The sequence below is a fragment of the Myodes glareolus genome, chromosome 3 (assembly GCF_982192425.1).
Source record: "Myodes glareolus chromosome 3, mMyoGla1.1, whole genome shotgun sequence".
Classification (NCBI taxonomy): domain Eukaryota; kingdom Metazoa; phylum Chordata; class Mammalia; order Rodentia; family Cricetidae; genus Myodes; species Myodes glareolus.
Genome location: NC_142028.1, coordinates 12,771,420 through 12,796,481, shown reverse-complemented (window position 1 = coordinate 12,796,481; position 25,062 = coordinate 12,771,420). Strand labels below are relative to the sequence as shown.

At 39.9% G+C, this 25,062-nt stretch overlaps 1 protein-coding gene across 8 annotated transcripts in view; it reads left to right on the top strand.

Moving 5' to 3' along the window:
- Pik3c2g (phosphatidylinositol-4-phosphate 3-kinase catalytic subunit type 2 gamma) overlaps positions 1 to 25,062 on the top strand; it is a 364,812-nt gene that overhangs the window by 247,525 nt on the left and 92,225 nt on the right. For all 8 annotated transcript variants that reach the window (XM_087904035.1, XM_087904037.1, XM_087904036.1 and 5 more), the window contains 2 exons: positions 16,195 to 16,351; positions 24,285 to 24,394. In XM_087904035.1, coding sequence (XP_087760161.1) covers positions 16,195 to 16,351; positions 24,285 to 24,394 — 267 coding nt within the window. The remainder of the gene's footprint in view (positions 1 to 16,194; positions 16,352 to 24,284; positions 24,395 to 25,062) is intronic.

Genomic DNA, 25,062 nt, shown 5'->3' with positions numbered 1-25,062 from the left:
TTTCTCTCTCTCTCTCTCATATTCCTTCGACTCCTGTCATTCCTGCCCAGGCCCTGCTATGTAACATGAGGGGGCAGGCTTGTTGGGGTTACTGTCCCTCCCAGTACCCCAACAGCCAGCAAGCAACAAAGAAAATAACACAGAGTCTACATCAGGTTATAAACTGATTGGCCCATTAGGTCAGGCTACTTATTAGTTCTTATAATTTATCTTAACCCATTATTCTGATCTATGTTAGCCACATGGGCTCAGTACCTTTCTCAGTGTGACAGCTTACATGTTGCCTCTTCGGTGTTCTGCGCAGGAGTGGTGAGAGAGTTTCTACTTCCAGAATACTCCCAGTCTCTTTGCTCCACCCCTACTTCCTGTCTGGCTTTCCCACCTATACTGCCTGCCTGGCCAATCAGCGTTTTATTAAAATATGATTGACAGAATACAGATAATTCTCCCGCACCATTTCCCTCTTTTTTTTTTAAACAAAGGAAAATACCCATAATCCATTTGTTGGGAATGTGGGCGTAGTATTTCAGGCTACTTCCTGATGGTTGGGGGCGCTGATGATCTTATGGGGACCTAAAGAAAATTTAGAGTTATAATCAAGTCCTGACTGAAGTATCCTGGGAGTCTTGATCATCTCAGGCTGCAGTCTTGAATCAGTTCTGGATGTAGAACTCTGTCATCTGGGCCATCTGTTCCTGTCGATTTCTCAGGTGGCCTCCCTTGGTCAAAGATGATTTTTCTTAACTCTGAATAAATCCATAGCCTCTCATTTTCTGTGGAAACAAAAGCAGAATCTCTTCTCCAAAGTAACATACCTTTTGACTTCAGTTTTGAAGCCAAGGTATTTTCAAAATACCTATCTTGGGTTAGTTCAGCAGCATTTATAAACAAATGTCTTTTGGTGACTGTTGCTCCTTCCTCAGCATTCAAACAATTAAAAGAGAGCATAATAACACACAGTATCAAGATTCTCTGTGTATTTTCCATCTTTATGCAGCTTTATTTTTAACCTCTATTTCTTTTATTTTTACTTTTACTTTTTGACACAGGTTCTCTGTATATCTTTGTCCTGGAATAACTCTGTAGACCAGGCTGTCCTTGAACTCACAGAGATCTGTCTGTCTCTGTTCCCCAGTGCTGGGATTAAAGGCGTGTGCTACCACACCTTGAACTCAGAGATCCTTCTGTCTCTGCCTCCCAGGCATTGGGATTAAAGGTGTGTGCTACCACACCTTGAAGTCACAGAGGTCAATCTACCTCTACCCCTTGAAGTCACAGAGGTCAATATGCCTCTGCCTCCCAGGCATTGGGATTAAAGGTGTGTACCACCACACCCAACTACTCTCTTTCTTTCCTTTTAACTTTAAGAACTTTAACTTTTAGCCTGCATATACACACTGTAAACCATTTAGAGGTTTTCTTCCTCTTTGAATCTCTCTTTACTGTATATTTTTCTTTTTCTGACCATATGAGTCTTTAATTTACTAAGCAATATGGAGAGCTGTGGCTTTGACGGCTAGATCCAGCTCATTCCTTAGCTTTTCAGCCTCAAGGCTGAGATACCAGCCAGAGCTGTGTTCACTGCCCCAACTCTATGGCGTTTCAAGGTCCTTGCTAGCAAGCAAGTTGCAGCATTCTGCTCACAGACCACACTCAGTCGGACTGCCTGCCTGAAAGAGTCAGAGTTTGCCCTGGCAGGACGGCCCAGAAAGATGGTATTTTAAAACAGCGCAGCTTTTTTCCTGCTACGGCTGAAAACTGAAAAGAATGCGTTCAGCTTGTCATCAACAACATTTAAGTGTTTTGTGGCAGGACCTCTTTAAAGAGCTGCAAGGTTTTGCAGCTAAAGCTGAGTCAGGAAGCCTCTCTCAGATGAGAGCGCTTGCTTGCCTCTAGCAAGCAAAGTAGACCTGAGAAATTGCTGCCACCAAGAAGCCATGCTTTACTCTATTCTTTTCCAAGCACCTCAGGCTTTCTGTGGATTCAGTTATCCACGTCTGGGCGCCATATGTAACATGAGGGCCGGCTTGTTGGGGTTTCTGTCCCTCCCAGTACCCCAACAGCCGGCAAGCAACAAAGAAAAATCATACACAGAACTCTAGAAGGTTATAAACTGATTGGCCCATTAGGTCAGGCTACTTATTAGTTCTTATAATTTATCTTAACCCATTATTCTGATCTATGTTAGCCACATGGGCTCAGTACCTTTCTCAGTGTGACAGCTTACATGTTGCCTCTTCGGTGTTCTGCGCAGGAGTGGTGAGAGAGTTTCTACTTCCAGAATACTCCCAGTCTCTTTGCTCCACCCCTACTTCCTGTCTGGCTTTCCCACCTATACTGCCTGCCTGGCCAATCAGCGTTTTATTAAAATATGATTGACAGAATACAGATAATTCTCCCGCACCACTGCTATAGATCCCTTACCCACCCACATTCATGCCATTTTGTTTTGTTTTGCAACCCATTAACTTTAACTGGATACTCTCTGTGTGGCCACAGACTTGGACCAATTCACGGAAACCTCATGGGCTCAGTATCTGGTACAGCACTGAAGGCAATGGCTATCACTTCCCTAGAATCCATCAGTTGACAATAGTTCTCTGTGGAAGGTACCCTGGTTAGTTTTCATTGTCAACGTGAAACAAACTAAAGTCACCTGGGAGAGAGGAAGAACATCAGCTGAGGAAATGCCTCCATCAAAATGGCCTGTGACTTGTCTGTGAGACATTTTCTTGGTTGCTATTTGGTAAAGGAAGGCCCGATGTATTGTGGATGGTGCCAAACTAAACAGGTGGTCCTGGTTTTTGTTTGATGGTTTGTTGTTTGTGTGTGTGGGGGGGGTGTGGGTGAGAGAGAGAGAGAGAGAGAGAGAGAGAGAGAGAGAGAGAGTATGTGTGTTTCTGAACATGAGTTAGAGGGAGCTAGCCAGCAGACAGCATTTTTTTGTGGTTTGTTGATGAATTATGGCCTAGAAGTATAAACTAAAGTAAACTCTTAGCTTTTGGGTATAGTGTTTATCACAGCAACAGAAAAGCAAATTAGAATAGAGCAGTAGCTTTCCACGAGTCCCGTCCCACTCGTGATGACTTCTGACAGGCACTAAGTCTTACACAGGTCTAGTGCAGTCGAATGTAACTACTGGAAGATCCTACTATGAACGCTGTGTTCTGCCATGAAGATGGCTTTCCCTGTACTTCCCAGCTCTTACATCCTTTTCGCTCACTCTTCAGCACCCTGCTCTGAGGCTTCCACAGTGTCTACTTTAGGGCTGAGAACCCAGTCAGCATTTATTCTAAGAATACTGAGGATCATTGAGTTTTTATTTTTAATTCACTATGTTTCATCGACTGCATGGGGTGCTGAAAGGGCAGTAGAAGTGAGCTTACAGCAGCAGATTCCAGGGCCGCTTACCTGTCCACATGAGGCACTAAAGGGGCAACAAAAGATTAAGTCTTCTTGTAGCTTTTTTTTTCTAAGTAATTTGAGTTAATTTTTTGCAAAGGAAAACATGTTATCCCATGTTTTATTCAGTAAAAACGATTAGTATGCAACACTGTACATTTTTTCTCATGCCTGTCATTTCTGGATGTTTAGCAATCCACCTTTCATACTCCAGAAGAGCCTTGTTTGTGTCACTGACCATTCCGTGGTAGGGACTTTGTATGAAGCTGGTGTCTCAGTGGGCTGCCACTCACTGTTAAAAGTAACTACATAAAAGCCCTATGTAATAAAATAATTTAAGAGGTTATGTGAACACTGGTTAAGGTCAGCTACTCTGAGGCTCTGATGATAAGCTGGGTGTGTGTGTGTGTGTGTGTGTGTGTGTGTGTGTGTGTGTGAGAGAGAGAGAGAGAGAGAGAGAGAGAGAGAGAGAGAATTTGTGTGTTTTATCCTAGTGCTATCACGTACTTTACATATGATCCTCAATCAATCTCATTCGTGTGCCTCAGTTTTCTCATCTATATTTTGAACTTTCTGAAAGATTAAATGATTCAATATATGTATATAAAGCTCAGAGGATGGTGATGTATTTCAGAAAGCCCCCCCTAACCTATGGGGTAATTTTGGACACAGAGGTGGGATGGACCTGGTCCATGTCATGTGAAATTGTCAGAGCCCATTTCCTGTAGTGGACTTCTTCTCAATCAATGTCCCTGATGACAGCACATTACCGGCTAGAAATCAGCAATAATGGGGATATTTATTCCATGGAAATAGGCAAAGGTCATAAACTCACAAATTAATTTTCTTCAATGAGAAAATTCTGTAGGCTTTCAGCTGAAAAGATGAGATGACTGAGAAAAGTTTGAGAATAGAAAAGAGATGGAAGAGAGAGCAAGTTAAACCCTGACTACCCTGCCTTTCTGCCCTCCATGAGCCCCACCTGCCACCTCTGCAGTCCTCTTAGCTTGCCTAAGGTACAATGTGCTTCTGTCTCTCAGGCCTGCTTAGCCTTGATTCAAAGTCTACTCTTTAAGGGAAGTTCATAAATAAGCCTGTAAAGTGAGCATAGCATAGGAACTTCAGCTGAGCTGTGGCTATAGCTCCATGGTAAAACAGTAAGTACCACGTGGTAGAACAGAATAGGTAGAATAGCATGCATCCAACTCCCAGCATAGGAAAGGCTGAAGCAAAGGGGTAAAAATGAAGGAAGAGAGGAAGAAAGGAAAGAAGGAAGATGGGAGGGGAGAGAGGGATGTAGAAAGTAAGGAAGGGAGGATGAAGGGAGGGAAAGAAGGAATAGAGGGAAAGGAGGGAGGGAGGGAGGAAGGAAGGAAGAGGGAAGTGAGGGAGGGAGGGGGAAGTGAGGGAGGAAGGGAGGAAAAGAGGAAGGAAAAGGGAAGAGAGGGAGGAAGGGAGGGAGGAAGAAGAAAATGCCCTACACTGGGTGAACGACTCAGTTTTGAGCTTAGTAAGAAATACTAAGTCTATTTCTTGAAGACCACAACTACATGAGATACAAATGCTTTCAGGAGTAACTTGAGTTCATCTTTGACCTGATTTTAAACGCTTTTACTTCCAATGTAGTGCCACAAGCATACATTCACCCACACATTACAGCATTGATGAAATTGTTTTCGTATCCAGACTAAGTCTGTCCCAAGCAAGTATCAGAATTCTATGGAAATCATAGCTATGCACTTCCCTCATCTATGATTCAAAGGAAAAGCCCAGTAATTCTGAGGATCCCATCGGCCTTCTACCCATCATTAAATCCTGGCTCAGTACAAATGCAGTTCATCGATATATCGAGGAGACTTAACTGTTCTAAAAAAGTTGTTTTCTTTTATCTACCCTCTTCTAAAAAGAGACAGGATGTACCTGAGTTTTCAGAGACCTTCTGACTCACTATGTAAAGTTATTAAATAGTTAAAAGTCAGGGACTTCACGAGCACTAAAGACATGTGATGCTTGCGCAAGGGTCTGAACAGGAGGGAAAATGTTTTGCATTTAAGAAATTACCGGTGAAACTCTACTCAGCTGATAATTGCTGAGAGCATAGAGATCTCATGGGGGTGTAGTGTTCATTCTGTAAAAGCATGCTCACATTGACACTGTGGTTATATTGCTCATGTGTGGTTTCCCAAGCTACCTAATTACACAAGGTTCTCTCCTACTCAATGGAGACTCCAGATTTGCCTTCCCAATTAACTCATGGATATTAGATAAGAGACTTGTGTCCTTACTGCTGGGCAGCAAAATGTGCTTTCCAGAATGTAGGTCATTTGTGATATCAAGGAAAAGGTAAGCTTAAGCATCCCCAGTGCACCCCAGCCATTTGCGCCTGTGCTAATGATGCCATTTGTGATTAGGGGAGTGCATAGTTTACAGACGTCTTGAAAACAGCACATCTTAATAATGCTATGTGTTGCTTCACAACCCAAACATTTCAAATTTCACAAAAGTAATAAAGATAATCTTGATAATAGTGTTGAAATGTGTCTCAATACCGAGTTCTGAATTTCAGTTCATGTACTAAGTACATCATTCAGACACTAAAATCTTTCAATTCTGAGACTAGAGTCTCTGTGCTTCCATTTACTGACTCCTATCAGTCTCCCCACTAAAGGAAGTGATACTGTGGTGCTCATAGATTCCAGCAGACACATTTTATGGTCCTACGTCCATGTCAGGGCCTGCTGTCCATTCCACTCTGCATCCCCCACCTCCATCACTGGTATTGAAGCCTATAGTTCTCTCCCCGGATTGCTGTGGCTTTGATACAGGCATAAAACATGTGTTCTGTATTGGGGGCTGCATCATGAAGTGTGAGCTCATATTCTGTGAGAATAGTCAAAAATAACTTGAAAGCCTCATGCATACTTGGCATGTGATAGCTTCCAGAATCGAGACAGAAATGCTGTTATTTTCTGTGTTTTTGCAAGTGAAGGCAGAGAATAGTCTTGGTTATAATGTGTGCAAGGGTGCCAGTCAATTGTATCATAACCCCTGGATGTTGCCACGAAGCTTCCATTTCTCCCCAACCCCAACACAGCTTGTTCTCCCCTGCCTTGGGACAGGTATCAGTTTCTTTAGTTAGTGCCCCATGTTACACTTATCCCATATTTACAGTTTTGATATGTATTTAATTCATACATTTAAAACATACAATAAAATGCCTTATAAGATGTTAAAATAGTGAAGGATGCAAAACCTAAGGCTAAGTCTGGAAGTAACCAGGGTTGCTGTCTTTGATATGGGCAAGCAGAACTCTACACTGTTTTTTTTTTCACTTTTACCATAAAAAAATATTAAACAGGTGGAAATAACAAATCCTAGGATGAGTGACTTACACTTCCCAGCTTACTCATGTCCATTCTACAGATTTTAGGATGGCCATAGACCACCCAAGGTTATTGAAGTAAAGCCTGTGATATTATCTAGACTATACAACTCACATTTTAGAAAGATGTTTCTGGAATTATTGTGCCTTAAATAATTCATGTTTGCATTCTTTAAAGGGGAAGCCTTTTAAACCAGGTACACCTTATGGCGGAATCTATATTTCAGTTCAAGGCACAAACGCATCTTAGTAGCATCTGGTAAGACACTTGGAGAAAAGAAGGCAGAGATCCTACATATTTGTTACCAGTTGTTCTCAATGGTAGTGGCTTATAAAGTTACAAAATTGCTGACTAATTTCCTTATAAAGATAGGTGTGCTGCAGATACAGCTCAGGTAGGTAAAGACAGTTTTACCATCAAGGCTGATAACCTGACCTTGATCCCTGGGTTGAACACACACTCCTGGCAGAGCATGTGCATGCACACACACACATAGATAGATAGATAGATAGATAGATAGATAGATAGATAGATAGATAGATAGATAGATAGATAAAAGGGTTAGTGAATTTTGGAGATGGCTATTTGAGTAAGAAAGCTCACTGTGTAAACATGAGGACCTAAGATAAAATCCCTAGGACTCACGTAAAAATCTAAGCATGGTCATGTGAATGGGTGTAACCCCAGCACTGGTAGGAATCTCTAGCCCTTACTGGCTGCCTGCTACCTTTATTTTCAATGAGAGACACTCTGTCAAGAGAATAAGATAGAGAATGTAAAGCAGAATACCCAACATTCTTTTCTAGTTTACACATACACACGTATACACGTACACACACACACACACACACACACACACAGGATACAGGATAGTGGACATTTACATATATAACATATGTACACAAGAGGTTGGATGTAGAAGGAAAGGGAAAAGGCCTATTTGTCTTGTGGGTAGCCATGTGGAGGCAGAGGCGAAGCACCTCAGAACTCAGTAGCCCCGCACTGCTAGAGTGGAACAAACTACACAGCCAGCACACTGCCTCCTCTTGTCTATCAGTGGTACTGCATTCCAGAGACTACCTGGCTTTTCCACTCTACAACACATTTTGTGCTCACACCGCCAGTGCCCTCAGTAGAAGTCTAAGTACAGTCCATACTTTACTGAGAAAACAAAGCTATCCCAACAGAGCTTGTTTTACTCTGGAATGTAAACTTCCCACACTTACTCATATCAGCACTGAAACTTCTGCCTTCCTAAATAAATGTTTCAGAGCCTTTTCCTCTCCTCTTTTGATGGCCATTAGAGTCTCAGCAATCGTTTCAGATAAGCTGGATCTGGAAAGTTCAAACAACTTTGCCCCAGCACCACAAGTCTTCATGCTGCCCTGCTCAACTTCACTCCTGGAAAGGTTTCCTATGAATACATATTCATTTTGTAAATTTATCAATTGGGGTTTATTCTTTAATATTTAATAAAACCTGTACTGACTTCAGCACTACTCATTTTTCTTTTTCTTTATTTATCAAAGGTCTCCACTATGTCAGCTCTTTCACTGCCTTCTTCAAGGCATCTCCATCTCAGAAAACCCTCCTTTGCTGTCTTCTGCAAAACGTTTTCAGTGTCTATCCAGAATGGATTACTTCTTCTAAAGCATCTATAAACGGAGGTTTCTTTCCCACCCACCAGTTCCCTAATAAACACTCAGAGGATTATACTAATTATTAAAGTTTGGCTGATGGCTCAGGGTTACTATTAACTAGCTCTTACAACTTAAATTAACCGATTTTTATTATTCTAAATTTTATCACAAGGCTCATGACTTATTACCACACATCTTGCTTCCTCAGTGACTGCTGGCATCTTCCTAACTCTGCCTTCTTTCCTGCTGTCCCTCTGCTTGGATTTCCCACCTTGCTTTATTCTGTCTGGCTATTGACCAAATAAACTTCTTTATTAACCAATGGTAATATGACAGATTCACACTATATTGAAGGGCATCCCACATCAGCCATCAAATGCTTGCTTCTCCAAGACTCCCTCTTATTTCTCTACACTTATCAGAAAACTGTTATTGTTTACACCCAGATAATACAATTAAAATGTTAATGACATCTCTTGAAATAGCTGTAGATTCATATGTGATTATAATAAGCAAGACAAAATGGTCTTGTATATTTCATTATCAGTTTTTCTTTACCAGTGGTAAGATCTTGTAGAATGATAATTTATCATAATAAGGTATCAAAAGTGACAACGTCAAGATACAAAAATGATTCTGCCCATCACATCCCTTATGGAGCCCATGCATGGATGCACCTGACTACCTCTTGTTCCCAACCCTACTCTGTCCTTATCCCTTGACAATCTTCCATCTCTTGTCCCTTTCTACAGTTTTGTGATGTCAAGAATGTTACATAAATGGAATCATCTTGAATGTACTATTTGAAGATTCTGGGGTATTTTTTTTTACTGTAATATAATTATCTGGAGGATCAATGTAAGCTGTGTGTTTTCAAGGCTGTGCCTTTGACAAATAACATTCTACAATCTGAATGTAGTGCAGTCTGTGGAACCATTCATCTGTTGAAGGACATCTGGATCCCTAAGGTCTTAACAAGTAGGACTAAATCTTCAATGAACAACTCAAGTGTGGAATTCATGAACTTAGGTCGGCATTTCTCTGAGATAAATGCTCCGGGTTGTAAATGTTGGGTTATAGAGTGCTTGTATATTGTTGTTGATTTCAATAAGCTGATGACAAATTGTTTTTCCAGATAGGAAAATAATGTAACAAAGTGGGACATTGGACACACATTCTACCAGCACGGCTTGAACAATCCAGTTTCCCTCCATCCTTGTCACTTTCTTCACTCATACCACTAGGTGTCTTCTGCCGTATCATTGCAGGTTTAGTTTGCATGAAGGGAAGCCATGCTGAATGTCTTTTCAGGTGTTTATTGATTGTCTTCATATCTTTAAGCATACAATGTGTTTTTATATCTTTTGTGTATTTTCTAGTTATAGAATTTGATTTTATAACTATTGAAATTTGAGAATATTTTTATATTCTTCATGCTGATTATTTGTTCTCTTTATCATTTTCAAGAATCGTTTTCCAGATTTTAGATTGTCTTTGCAGCCTTCTGACACTGCTTTTTACCCATGTCAAAAACACGCCTAATTCCAGAAAGGATGTGTCTGGCCCTCAGTCCCAAAACCTCTCTCTTATCTTTATGACAGTTTTAACATGTTGTGTTTTATATTAATTTTTAGTTTGTTTTTCTTTTAGATCAGAGGTTTAGATCAAGGTATATGGGTGTCTCTCGATCCCAATTGTGTCCAAAGGCCACCTGTTGTCCTTTGAACTGTGTTCACCATATCATCATAAAACAGTTGGCAATATTTGGGTAGTCTGTTTCAGTGTTGTATACTCTATTTCACTGACAAACATGTGTAGCCTTCCAGTGGTACCCACAGCACCCTGCTGTGAGGTAAGGGTGCCACCTTGCAGCCTGGTAAGATGTGACATCTATGTCCACAGGAAGAATTGAAATCCTTATTTCCTCTAAAAATATTTGGCTGGAGAATTTTTTTAAAAAAATATTCTAGTGCATTAGGCTTTCCTTTTTGGCTCTTTGGCTAGTGAGAACAGGTTTTCCTGATTTTGTTTTGTTAGTTTTCTGTTGTCTGAATCCACTGATATTTCCATATCACCAACTTCTTTGGGTCCATATCTGAAATTTACGAGGCAAGAGACACTCAGGAAGGTTGTAAACCTGTTGTTCATTGACTCATGACATCACTGGTTGCTGTGTCTGCCATTGTCAGGGACTCTAATGTGATAGTTGGGTAGCACAAGGAAAAACGGTTGTCAGGCTCCCAGAAATTTGCCTCCAGCCTAGATCTTTATTCTCACATTCTGAAATGTGTGTTGTAATCTCGGTCATCTGCCTTGGTAAGTCTCACATGGATACAAATGCCCATCACTCTGAGTGATGCTCCTCAGCCTTCCTGCTACACAAGGAGGAGAACCTACTTGGCATCACTGTTTCTGCCTGTCTCAAGCCATCACATCATCTCATTTATTCTTTTGGAACATGTTTTATGTCTTCCCACTTCTCTGCATCCGTATGCCACAAACCCCATTCTAATATAAGCTATTATCATATGAGATCAAAACTTCCTACAAAAAAAGCTCATCTGATCTTTCCAAATGCTCCCTTCTTATCTCTTCATATTGTAGATCGAACAATATTTTCATAACATTGTTGTTGTTGCTTGGTGATTTAAATTGCTTATGTAATAGTGTTATTTTGTGGGGAGAAGGAAAAAGATAGGCCTCACGTTTACCAGGCTTGTTGCAAACTTACTATTTAGCCAAGATGATCTTAGATTCCTGATCCTCCCAACTCCATCTCTCCAGTTCTGGGACTACAGGTGTGCTCCACCACACCCACATTTATGAAGTACTGGGAGTGGAATTCAAGGCATAGTGTTTAACGGGCAAATAATCTATCAGCTGATCTGTATCCCCAGACCCTAACACAATGATTTGAAAGCTCCTTAAACTTACCTAGAGTTTTTGCACATTCTATTACGGAGTCTAACAAATACCTGCTGGTGGTTTACTGTAGTGCTCTGATATTTGAGAGTCCAGCCCTCTAGGTTCAAGTCATTTAATGATCAGTAACAGATCCTAAATGTCTGAGTCCTCAGTGGAGCAACCACTGGTAAAACCTTATAACAGTGATCTTAATATACTAACGACTTTACGCAGATTTATGTGTGTTGTATGGTTACATGGGGATCTGGCACAAAAGTAGCAGTAAATGTCAAATATGAATAACCTATCATTTCTTGAGTTGAATAAATGTATCTCCTTAATAATTGCTATGTGCTTATAATATATTCTTACATTTCCAAGAATATCAGCATTTTTAGATCACCAAGCCTCTCCTTACATCTGCTGGAAATCTAGAAAATAGTCTCAGCAATCTTGCAGAATGCTAGTTTTAGAGAAACTGTGTTTATACATAGTTTTGGAGTCCTATGTTTACACCAAAGTTAATTTTGGAAGCAGAATGACAGAATCATAATGAGCTTACTCTGCGGTTTTCCCACATAAATGTTAAATTATCACCAGCTATTCACTATGTGGCTACTTTTATTTTGTTTTCCATATGTGCCAGCGCACCATAGATAGATTGTTTCAGGTGTGAAGGCCATTAAAGAAAGGAGGAGTGCCTCACTCTCTTCTGAGAACCATATATTTCACTTTGATTTATTTTAAATCATAAGACTTTCAGCAAGAAATGGGTTATATTGAGGAATATTTCTTTTAAAAGCATTAATGTATTATTTTATTTATGTTGTATGAATGTGTGTAAGTATGTGTGTGCCTGGATTCATATGCATAACTCAGAGGACAAGTTATGGAAGCGGGTTCTCTCCTTCCATCATGTGGTTATCAGGGATCTAATGCAGATCTCCAGGCTTTGTGGGTAGTGCCTCTATCCACTGAGCCATCTTGCCAGCCTGGGAGGATTTATCACAAGGGAATTACCTTAATATTTATCACTGAATCGGCACAAGAAAAGGGAGAGTAAGAGGGAAGGAGAAGAGGAAGATGAGAACACAGAGAGAGAGAGAAAGAGAGGAGGAGAAGGAAGGTGCAAGAAACAAATACAGTTGAAAGGGGAGGAGGACAGAAACAAAAGCAGATCTAGCTGGGACAAGCACTGATATAGCAACAAACCTGGAAAACAATTTATGCCCTGGATTTCCAATAACACAAAACTTCAGAGAGAGGCCTCAAGTCACTACATCTGTGATCTAGGATTAAGTTCACTTTTGAGTCAATTCACAAAACACAGCACAGCAGAAGCTTGTGTATCACCCAGGGACAAGATGGAGCCGTTGTTGGAGCTAATAGTTCCTTTCATTTGCAGAAGAGTTCTAATGTAATTCTTATTTTTATAAAGTTTATTGAAAACAAGCAACTTTAGTTGGGCTCCCTAAACATTTCAACTGTGATATTTACACAGTGAAATCTGTTTCTTCAATATTATTCTTAGTTTACATTTTTCCCTAATTTGGATGCTTCTCTCAGGTACTTGAAATTCTGTGTGTGTTGTCTGCACCTGATTTACCATGGCAGTTGCCTTGCCGGGAAAGAAAGGGGTTTCATTTCATGGAGACAGAGCCATGAGAAGTTTCTAGGAGCGATCAGTTTGGCCAGCAGTAGATTTAGCAGCTTTAAAAGAGAAAAGTACATCCCGCCACACTGGAAATGTTCGGGAATTTGTAAGATATGAGACCTTTCTAGAACTACATTCAAAGCTCAATTCACAGTATAGAACAGAAAAGAGCAAAAAAGATTTTGTAGATTTGTTCCTGATTAAAGAACCCTAGGATATTTGTGGTAGTTTGAATGTAATTGATCCCCACTTCCATCGGGACTGGCATTATTAGGAGGTGTGGCTTTCTTGGAGTGGGTGTGAACTTGTTGGAGGAAGTGTGTCACTATAGGAACAGTCTTTGAGGTTCTATACACTCAGGATACTGGCCAGTGTGTCAGTCAACTTCCTGTTTCCTGCAAGGTGTAGGACACTTGGCTATTTCTCCAGCGCTATGTCAGCCTGCATGCTGCCATGCTCCCTGCCATGATGGACTGAATTGTAAGAGAGTTCCCTCAATTAAATTTTTTTTTTAAGAGTTGCCATGGTCATGGAGTCTCCTCACAGCAATAGTAAACCCTAAGACAATATTCTTAAGTCTACTGAAACACCGGTGAATAAGGCCTTTTTCTCTTGCTGTGAGGAAATGCTAGGGCCAAAAGCAACTTCAAGGAGAGAAGGGTTTGCTTTGACTCATGGTTCCAGTGGGACAGAATCCCTTGTAGTGGGGAAGGCAGGGCATGCTAACAGAGCAGGAAGCTGGCTGGCCATATTTTCATATATCAATACAAAGCAGAAAAAGAGTAAAAAGTGGGGCCAGGCTATAATATCTCAAAGTCCACCCCTGTCATGTATTCCCTCCAGCAAACCACTTTCTAAAGGTCTTGTAGCATCCCCAAAAAGCACCACCAACTGGAGAAGACATGTGTCAACCACGAGTCTGAGAGGCACATTCAGTCTTCAAAGCACCACCATTAGCGAGAGTGAAAACTACAAACTCTCTTATACAAACAGTATAAGATCTGTCATATGTCTAACAAAAGAAAAGATCGATGTAGTGACCCACGTAGTCAAGCAGTTTATAGTGATCAAATTAAATCCTAAACTAAAAAGTGGGAGGTGTTGGCATTTTTGAGTGTGAAGACAGAGGGAGGCTTAGCTGTGACAGGATTTCACTCTGCAAACACTCTTGACTGTTTGAAGACTTACAATAATATACAGCGGCGATAGCTAAAGTGTACTGAGAGCTTTCTATGTGGCAGTAAGTGCTTTTCTGTCATGTAAGCTATGTGATCCTCTCAGTAATGTCAATAATCAAGTTTTCCCATCCCAGTTGGTAAAGAAAGAGATCCAGGAGTGGAGATAGTAAGCCTCTCATCAAAGGCAAGAACAGTAATGTTCAAAACCCAGACCTGAGATGTGGATCTTGGGGCCTGCAGCCTGGGCTCTGTGCATGAAGCCTCCTCCAGCCATAGCAACTCCCAAGTGCACAGCACTCTCCACGAACCGGGCACATAAATGTTTCCCACGTTGGGCCTCTTAGACAGTCTGACAGCTGAGTGTTCGGTATGCAATTTAAACTCTAGAAAATGAAGTCATAGTAAGTTCAAGATTAGAACCTGTGCTTTTATCTTGTGTTCCATCCTTTCTTCTCCCAGTTTTGCTGAAGTTTGGACCCATAACGTGCCTCATGGAATGAGTGGGTCTTCCCACTCATTCTAGCAAAATTTACTGATCATAGTTTAAGAAGTTAGAGTAGAGACTTGAGAAGTTTTACTAAGTGTGGGTGTTCAATACATTTTATTGAATAAGTTATTGGTTGAAGAAAGGCAAAACAAGTCGAGTGACAGGTTTTGTTATTCTGACCTCCCTTGAAGGTCAGCATGTATTATAAAATACAAACTTTATTATTCTATTTTGAGACAGGATCTCACCTCTAAGACCAGGCTAGCCAGGAACTAAACGTGTGGCCTAGGCTGCCCTCAAACTCATAGTCTGTCTTAGCCTCTGGAGCACTGGGATTCATAGGTGTGAACCACAGCGCCTGGCCTTAAAGTTACACTTCAGAACAACCACAGCCAAACACTGTTTTAGAAAATGCTTTGTCTGTAGCCAGAGTTCACTGTCTCAGATGTGCTTGCAAAATTTTTCATTTGAGTTCTCATATTTCAGAAAGGCCTACTTAAATCATCTTGGGGGGATTTCCAGCTCGACTAAGTTTTCACTAAAACAGTGATGCCTGTATAAGCACAGGACACTGTTCTGTTCTAAGGTGACCCTGAGTGCCCTCTCAGTTTCTTCAGTTGTAACTTGGTGCAGCCTTACTTGAACCCGAACTATCACATTTAAAACACATTTTATTCTCCTTTTTTCCACAACTATGTCCCCTCTACATGCTGTTGAAGACTGTAAGACCAGCTGGTGTAAAATCCTCCTCCTTGATCTAACTGCTGAGACCTCATCAAATAAAGATACCTCTACTCCCTCCCTGTTTCTCTTATAGACACTGACACTTTATCTCAGAATTATCATGCCTCAGATCACAGTTTAGGAAATGTGACTTGCTCTTCCATCCGTGGGACTACAGGGGGCAGTATGACTTGTGTGAAAACATGGTCTGCAATGTGCTGTGTGCTCAGTGTTCTTACTGAGTCATGTGTGAAGTGAATTATGGCTATCTTTTTTAAAAACAACTTTCTGTTTGCTAAGCATATGACAGTAAATTGGTTACATCTGTTGTTCTTGTTGCTTCATAAATTATCTCTTGAAAGAATTTGTTATTATAACATCTTAACTTTGATCCAAACTCTCATCCTAAGGAGTCTGCCTTCCAAGCAAAGGAAAATGGCTTTTCAGGCACTGTCATGCCAAACTTAAGTTCTGCTCTATCGTCTTGAAGTGCATCAGTAAATATGCTCTCGGTAACAACTTTGAGCAGTTCTAACTTGTATTGTTCATCAGAGCTGATCTTCTCTCAGTAGATACATTCTGTCCAAATGTAACTGGGAATTAATTTGAGATGGAATAAATGGACAGAGTAGTGCTCCTAATACTTTCTTCTCATTGCAGCCCAGTTAGCCAAAGCTCTTGATTACTAAGTTTTTCCACTGATCCACAATGACCCACACTGGACTAGAAAAAACAACTGACTGAAAATACATTGTGGTAACTTTCTTCAATAGTCCTAAAACCACGTCTTCTCCTCATGACCACTATTGTTTTTTATTTATAGGGACCGAGCCCCTTTCATTTTTACTTCAGAGATGGAGTATTTTATTACTGAGGGTGGAAAAAATACACAGCATTTTCAAGACTTTGTGGAGCTTTGCTGCAGAGCTTATAACATTGTCAGGAAACACAGCCAGCTGATCCTGAGCCTCCTGGAAATGGTAAGTCCCTTGGAGAAACAACAACAGTCCCGAGCTTCATTCGTGTCTCCTCCAGTGGTCCATTTCTCCTAATGGCCTGGACTTCCCTCAAAGAGCTTTTAAAACAGAAAGGAGTGAGCAACAGAACATGTTTCTTGACAATTTAATGTTAGTTCAGTGTTGTCATCTCTGACACAGCCATCATAGGATGCATTCAGGGGAATTCCTGGGTAGGGTTGACTGAGGTTCAAGGAAAGTCATTTTTAAAATAACATCTTTGATTGCATTGTCCCCTTTCAAAAAACTACTACAAAACATGTGATTAACATATAATGTCAACTTCATGATGAAGATGAGGCAGTCTCATCCTGGCTCCTTTGTCTCGATATCTATCTGCCTTTGAACACTTGACCACTCTTCAGATTAAGAAATGAAGAGTCAAGAATACAAACTCTGGGGTTGGAGAGATGGCAATCACGGCAATTTAAAAGCACAAACTTCTCTTGCATAGGAGCTGAGTTCAGTTCTTAGCACACTTGTCGGGTGGCTCCCAAATGCCTGTACCTCTAGCTCCAGGGATCTGATGTACTCTTCTGCAGCCTATAGGCATCTGTATGCCAATAGGCACACAACTACATACAGATACATACATATGCATTTAATTCAAAGCAAAATAAGTCTAAAAGTGTGACTGATTAATTAGTGATTGGACTGTAGGCTGATGCATTTAGTGGTATATATCAGGTCTACTGAGCTGTGATCCTATCTTTGCTGGGTCACAGAGAACTTCGTGTTTAATTCCAGAGCCCCCTGCAAAGTGGTGAGGAATAGTCATATAGTACAAGGGAAGAAGAACCCAATAGAAATACCATTTGGAGAATGATGTGGTGATTTCTTTGAGTGCATATATCCAAGGGAATCTGTTGTTAGAGTAGCATACCACTTGTCCATCAATGTGTAATTTGGAGCCAGTCAAACACAACAGCCTTGGAGCTTTCAATTCTGCGAATAGTTATTAAGGAGACAAAATTAGTGTTTAGAGATTTTGAATGCCAGCTTGGCACTTTAATGGTTATATTCTTTGGATGTACTTATACTTAACCCTAAATATGGTTTCCTTATTAAATGAGGATAATAGCTCTTATGGAATTAATGGATACATGACCTAGTAATGAATGCATCATATGGACCAGACATTATTCTAAGATATTAATAGATTAATTTTTATAGCTCTAGTTCATAATTAACATAAAGAACTAATGATAGTCTGCCATATAGTAGAGTTTAGTTAATTAATTCAATAATATGAGATCATGGTTAATTTAATTTAAATACTGTCAGGCTAGGGATAAATTTCAGTAGGTAAAGTGATGACCTAGCACTGCAGACAATTGGGTGTGAGGGAACACATACATAATCCCAGAACCCAGAAACAGAGAGGAAGGAGCAGGAGGACCAGAAGTTCAAGGTCACCTTCGGCCACAAAGTAAGTTCGAGGATAATTTGGACTGGATGAAATCCTGATTCAAAGTTCAATCAATCAATCAATCAATTAAAAGGTTATTGTCCAATACAGGGTCATACATGCATGTGAAGAATTTAAATTTGTATTATTATTGGTTAAGCTGAAGATTCAGTTTCTCAACTTCACTAGTTACTTCTCCACAACTCAGATTTTTTAATGTGTCCCTCTGTTTTGTTTTTTGTTTGTTTGTTTGTTTGTTTTTTTCTTTTTCCTGTACTGGGAATTAAACACCAGTCCTCAGGATCTCTAAGTTAACTTTTCAGCTTCAACCAGTGATTCTTATTTGTTGGTCTGTGTTCTAGCTCGAAATTATGTTAGTCTCTACTGCATTTATAGCTGATTCCATGATACAGAGAAAAGTTTATGAGTGCTCAATCCTCAAAATTGGCTTTATTTATATAATAGATATCCAGGCACTATCAATTCTAATGTCCTATTAACCTCAGGTATGATCTAGTTGGATTTTCCAAAGATCTTAATCATGAATCCATGAGTTCTCAAGGACCTACTTTGTGTCAGGGACTGTAAATGATAAGCTAACATATAAAACCCAGAGTCTTAAATTTTTTCAGTTGAATAGTAATGATAAAATTTGCATATGTAAGTAACAGGTGCCCAGTGTTTGTAAGTGATAATGATGCTACAGAAACTACAGAAAAGGAGGAGTTCCGGTTCCAATGAGTACCTTAACCAGACGCAGATGTTCAGAGCAAAAGCCCATAAGCAGAGTTTTATGGATCTGTTTCTCCAGCGACATTAAATTATGCTAGATGACAATTAAGTGTGTGATAGGCTAATATGATTGCAGATCATCTCAGTGAAGAGGAACATCTTGTTGAAACTTTTTCTTTTGTTTAAATCAACTTTCTGCATTCCTTTTAAAATATTCATCAAGGTAAATAATCATTAAATAACTTAAATGTTAGTCAGGAAAATTACAGCTCCAAGGTTGTCTTACCTCTAACCACAAAAGCAAAAATGTTGTTAATATATTTAGTTCAAGGGAAATAAAGGGGATCAGCAGTTAAGAGAGCTTGCGAAGGAGTTCAGTTCCCAGCACCTGCATCCAGGAACAACTTACCAAGACCCTGTAAATTGAATTAGGAGGAATCTAATGCCCTCTTCTGGCCTCCATGGGTACCCACCCACAAATGTGTGTGTGTCTCTCTCTCTCTCTCACACACACACACACACTACATTTTAAAATTCAATATATAGTGCTTTAATCCTGTTTTGAAATAATTCCTCACATAAATAATGAGTCCCACCTGCCTGAGATTTAGTTGAATCTATCTTGACTTTAAGGATAAAGGTGATACATTAGCAGTGGAGGTCACTCACACATGCTAAGTAATAATCTTAGATTTAGACTCTTACAGAAACAGAAATAAGAATCAGAGGCAGTGCAGACTACTTAATCCCACAGATAAATCCACACACAACTGTAGTTGTTTCAGTTTCTGTTCATATACTTCCCAGATCCCCTGCTTTACTCCAGTGTGTATCATACGGGACTCTTTAGATAAAGTCTTCAGTGAATATTTCAGGACCACACACTCTCTAACTAAAGCTTCCTTTAAAAATTAAAACAAAGCTTAAATTTGTGGAAACTTGCTTTCTACATACACATTTAATATGGCTTTCTTCCTCCATTCTGACTCTCATGTTGACATCTTGAAGCACGGTTCAGTGCACTACACCATGACCCAGTTACAAGTTGAGAAATGCTTGGCACAGGTCATCGAGGCTGGGTTCTGTGAATGATCAATATTCAGGCATGGGCGTTCAGTGGGTTCAATGTGGAGTTAATGACCCATCCTCGGCAGAAAGCATCTTGTTGCCAGATATCTGCAGTGCTTTTGTTTTCTCAGGAGGAAAGCAAGGAAAATTTAATCTATGTAATTCCCATCTCGCTTAAAAGCAACATCTGTGGGAGACCCAAGTGTGTTACTGACTGAGTTCACTAGCATAAAAGCCTGTATTTCGTCAGCTTTTCTCCCATTAAAGAAAATCAATATCAGCTATTATGGAAGACTCTCAAAGAACAGAGGGACCATTCAACCAGTTTCAAATGTTTATCACTCCCATTATTATATCAGATATTTCTCAGTGGAAATCTTTGTAGAAGGTAAGGAAAAGGCACTGTTTCCCTGAGCGAAGTTATCAAAATAGAGCAGACTTAGCAGAATAGAAACAAAAGTGCTGGCCTTAAAGACGAATGACTCATCTGTCCAGTGTTTGTGTCTGTTCATACCTACCTGTTATCGCTGTCCTCTCCCTTCCCCACTGCCACAGATATCGACATCACCCGTGCATTCCAGACAAAACCTGTGAACAGACATAGTTCAATAGGACCAGCTATGGAGCCATCCATATTCTCTGGTATTAACATACTCGAAGACCCTCTCCAAGGAATGGGAAAAACAAAGGGTAGATTTGGGACTTGTTGCCATCAGTCAGTCACATGATGGAGAGTTGGATTTATCTGGTTTTCCAGAGTCTATATGTGTCAGCTTGTATAGATAGACGATAGATTAGACAGAGATGAATAGGCAGACAGACAGACAGACAGATTATGGGCAGAGTAGAGAGTAAGTATACTATATGGGGATCCATAGAAAGTATTTGACAGAGTCCTGACCAAGCTATGGTGATTCGGAGAAATGAGAATAAAATTCAGACTTCACAGAAGTCTGCTCATAGCAAGAGGATGACCCCGCAATAGTTAAAAAGAGAATCTTCCTCAGTTAGTTCACAGATGTCTCTGGAACCCCCGGTACTGGAAATAGGATTAAAAGCTAATCTAGATTCTACTTGCCATGGGAAATGTTTCTCTGGGGCAGATTTTTATATTTAGTAGTCAATATTAAATTTGCAAGGAGTGGAGTTTTAAAACCTAATAACACTCAGTGTTTTTCTAATCACTTATTCAGCCATCCATGTAGTCATGAGCCATCAGATATTCATTAGATACCAATTACGTATATAGCGCCATGCTAACCGACATAAGCAATCTCAACACTGAGTAAAGGTCCACTTCCCCTTCTCAAAGAACTTCTAATCTGACATGAAAAAAACGCAATCAGAACTGGAAGACAGTACTTTAAAAGAGGTTGTAAGCAGAGACAGCTCTTTCGTTCCCAGCCACCCAGACCCAAATAATCACACAGAAAATATATTAGTTACAACACTGCTTGACTGATGACTCATGCATATTTCTAGTTAGCTCTTATATCTTAAATTAACCAATTTCTATTATTCTGTATATCACCACGAGACTGTGGCGTACCGGTAAGTTTCCACTACTCCGTCGTCTTCTACTTCAAAAACTACATGGTGTCTCCTTGTCTCTGCCTACTCTCTCCATATATATCTCTTCCAGCCTGGCTACATTTTGTACTGCCATAGGCCAAAGCAGATTTATTTATCAACCAATAAAAGCAACACACATATAGAAGGATATCCCACATCAAGAGGTGATGAGGGAGTCCCTTCTGTGTGCTGTGATTACCATTAATGAATAAAGAACTCCCTTGGCCTGTTGATAGGGCAAAACTTAGGTAGGCAGGAAGGAGTAGACTAAATGCTGGGAGAAAGAAGGGCGGAGTCGGATAGACACCATGGAGCTGATAGAGTCAGACATGCCTAATCTTTGCTGGTAAGCCACTGCCATGTGGTGATATACACATTAATAGAAATGGGTTAAATTAATATAAGAGTTAGGCAATAAGAAGCTAGAGTTAATGGACCAAGAAGATTAATGTGGTTTCTGTGTGGTTATTTTGGTTCTGGGCAGCCAGGATGAACAAGCGGCTCACGTCTCCAACAAAGAGGTCAAAGCAAGACAAAGGTTTCTGGTTGATAAGAAAGGAAAAGGAAAGACATTCTTAGCCAGGAGAGAAGATAATTTATACATTCACACACACACGTATATATACGTGTGTGTATGAATTTATATTTATATATATATACATACATACATACATACATACATACATGTGTGTGTGTAGTGACTAAAGTGTGGTACTTTGGAAATGGATGCTGTCCATCATTGACTAGTCTGTGACACAGATAGAGACTTCTATGGATGATAAGAGAGAAATGCCAAGTTTTACATTTTGAAAGTGTAATTATCAAAATGAAGAGGCAATTTTTAAGTGCATAGATAGATGAGAAACGAACAAGTGTCTTTAATGAAGAGTACCATCATCTTGCTTGAATTTGGGGCTGACAACTCAGAAGTTATGAGAGTAGCTTCTACACCATCAAGTATAGGAAGAAGTTATTGAAAACATTTAGACATTGTAACAAAATGAACTACTGTGATAATGGCGTCAATGAAAGCTACAGAAGGAATATGGCAAGCTACTGATTGCTTTTAATAGAACTAAGTAACTGTGATTGAGAATCAGACAAAAGAGGAAATGGAATGTGGATTTCCTGCTGGTTGAGCACCACTGTAAGTGGAGATAAGAGAAGGGAAAGAGAAGAGACGAGGGTAAAGAGAATTTCCTCTTTTTTTCTGTACGTGGTTCCAAGTATTGAACTTTTGTGGTCATGCCTGGCAGCAAGCACCTTGATCTGATTAATCATCTCACTGGCCCAGAATTATTCGTGTTTAGACTTGGTTACTTTGAGATGCCTAGGATTACCCAGGAAAACAGGCAAGTGACTCATCTCTAGGATTGCGGTGTTTCCTTGGTTTCAGTTATCATCTGTGTGCTAATGATTTCTCAGGACGCATCTGCAACTGTGACTTTGAACTGTTTACTCTCTCAATGTATCCAATCTTTTCTAATTTGTCCATATATTCCATGTATGTGTATACATATATATACGCGTGTATGTATTCATATATATGTGTTTACATATATGTGTGTGTGTGTGGTTTCCATATATATTAAGCTTTTTTTTTAAATGTGTGAGGAGTAGATAACTCTCAGAGGCCATAGGCATTGGATCTCCTGAAGCTATAGTAACAGGAGGCTGCATTACTGTTAGCAAGTGACTTTAGGTTCTTTGCAAGAACAGCACAAGCTCTCAATTGTGGAGCAGTCTCTCCAGCCTCACCTATGTATATTTAAATCCAATAATGTCTCCATTGCAAACCAACTCCTAGTCCAGCCTCTTCTTTGGCCTCTTGTAACTCAACTTTAAGTTTAACCAAAGAACTCTCTTTACCTTATCAGGCCTTGTACATGCCAACTAGCAATCATTGATGTTGGAGCACATGTTGTGAGCTTTAGTACTGCAGAAATTTCCTACCTTATCTCTTTCCATAGCTGTCTCTTGACATTGAGACACATGATAGTCTGTGTTCCAAAAGTGTTGCTTCTGGGATCTCTCTGTGAGTACACTGAGAGCATTGTGGTCTCTTCTGTGCAAGTGTCTCTCAGCCTTACTGGACAGTGGCAAGAATAGTGGTAAAATCACTTGTTTCCCATAGGAATCATCTACTACTTTATCCGTCCTTAACAATACACACATTTCATCTGCTATTGATAGGATTAACATCTCATTGCATGAGTGTCATTATTCTAGGGCAGAACATTTATCATATTAGTCATAGGAATATTGATAATATCTCTCCCCTCTCCTCCTCCCTCTCCTCTACCCTTTTTCTCCTTTTCTTTTTCTACTTCTTAGAAAGAAATAATAATGCAAAAACATTTTCCTCAAAAATTTGCCTACAAGTAAAAAGAATAAGATCCCTCCACTTTTCAGTGCACTGTAAATGAAATATCTTCTTAAAGATGAGAAAAATTCACAAATTTACCCTTAGTTATTTATTTGATTTAATATTTAATGAATATACTTACCACTTCTGCAGAAAAAAAAATATGTTTGTAGAAAGTGAGCTGTAGAATCAGAGACGTGGCTTTCTTACTGTGTCCTGCACCACTGACCTGGACATATCACCCAACTCTTCTGCAGCACAGCCTTGTGCTCTTGAAACAGATAGTACATGCATTTTGTGAACCACTGTATGATGGAAAAGATTTAGATTCTCCAAGAACATGTCAGGTAATTTTGTGCTTCTTTAGATGTGAGAAAATGAAGGCTTAAGAGATTCTAAGAAACTTTCTCAAAATTGCTCAGATTTTAAATGGTGGGCCCAAAAGTTCAGACAAGGGATTGATCATGTGGTCATGTCTTCTTCACTGCTTTATGGTGAGAATTCAATAGAATTATTACTGTGCAAATACTTTACCAACTGTAATGGGTCTTTATGTTATTGCTGTTTATCCCCACCACTAGCTAAGAGAGGTCTAAAAGCATGAACTTAAGCCCATTCATACATACAAAATGAAAGGCATATTAAAACAAATGTAAATGTTCACATGTCTATCACCAGAATGAGCCACATAAGCTTGATTTTTGTCTGCATTTTTTCTTTTCTTTTTGATTTTGGGCTCTGTTGATATGAAGATGCTGCATGCAGGATTGCCTGAGCTAAGTGGAACCGAAGACCTGAAATATGTGTATAACAATCTCCGTCCACAAGATACAGACCTGGAGGCCACAAGTCATTTTACCAAGTAAGATCAGCTGCAAATGTGTATGGGTGTTCATGTATGCTGACATATACTCCACATTTGAGGTGATCATGGGTTAGCTTGTCATTGATAAGAAGCTCACATGTCTAGACCCATCTGGATCCCCATTTGCAGAGAACAGAAGCAGGGAAGTGTGTGTCTACAAGCAGAAGGCCTTAGCTGGTGTCTCCACAGATGCCAGTGTTTGCTAACCAGCTTCTTTGTCTAGCAGATTGCTCAATAAGAGGTCATTGCAAAGAGCAAGGGCTGACATAAATAAATTGGGTATTCTACTTGAACTCTGTCCAGAAAAACAATTTGGAGAAAGAGATTTATGAAGAGAAACAAGCCTGCGACTTATATCTACAAAACAATACAACTCTTGGGATATTTAGTCAAAGACCTGTGACTGTCTTCTAGCTTTAATCTATTTTTTCATTAAGCAAACCCGAGAAACACGTGTGTACTTCAAGGTGAGACTCTCACCAGAATGCAGAGAATATCAGTTAGACTCCAAGGCTCTGGACAAAGGACAGTGATTTTTATAACGGAACACCCTACAGGGAAATTTTTTCTTTCTGAATGGGGAGTATAATTCTCAGACTATTTCAAGTACTCAGGAAATGTCAACTGTACTTATCCCTGAGCACAGTTCAAGGGAAGCAAACAGA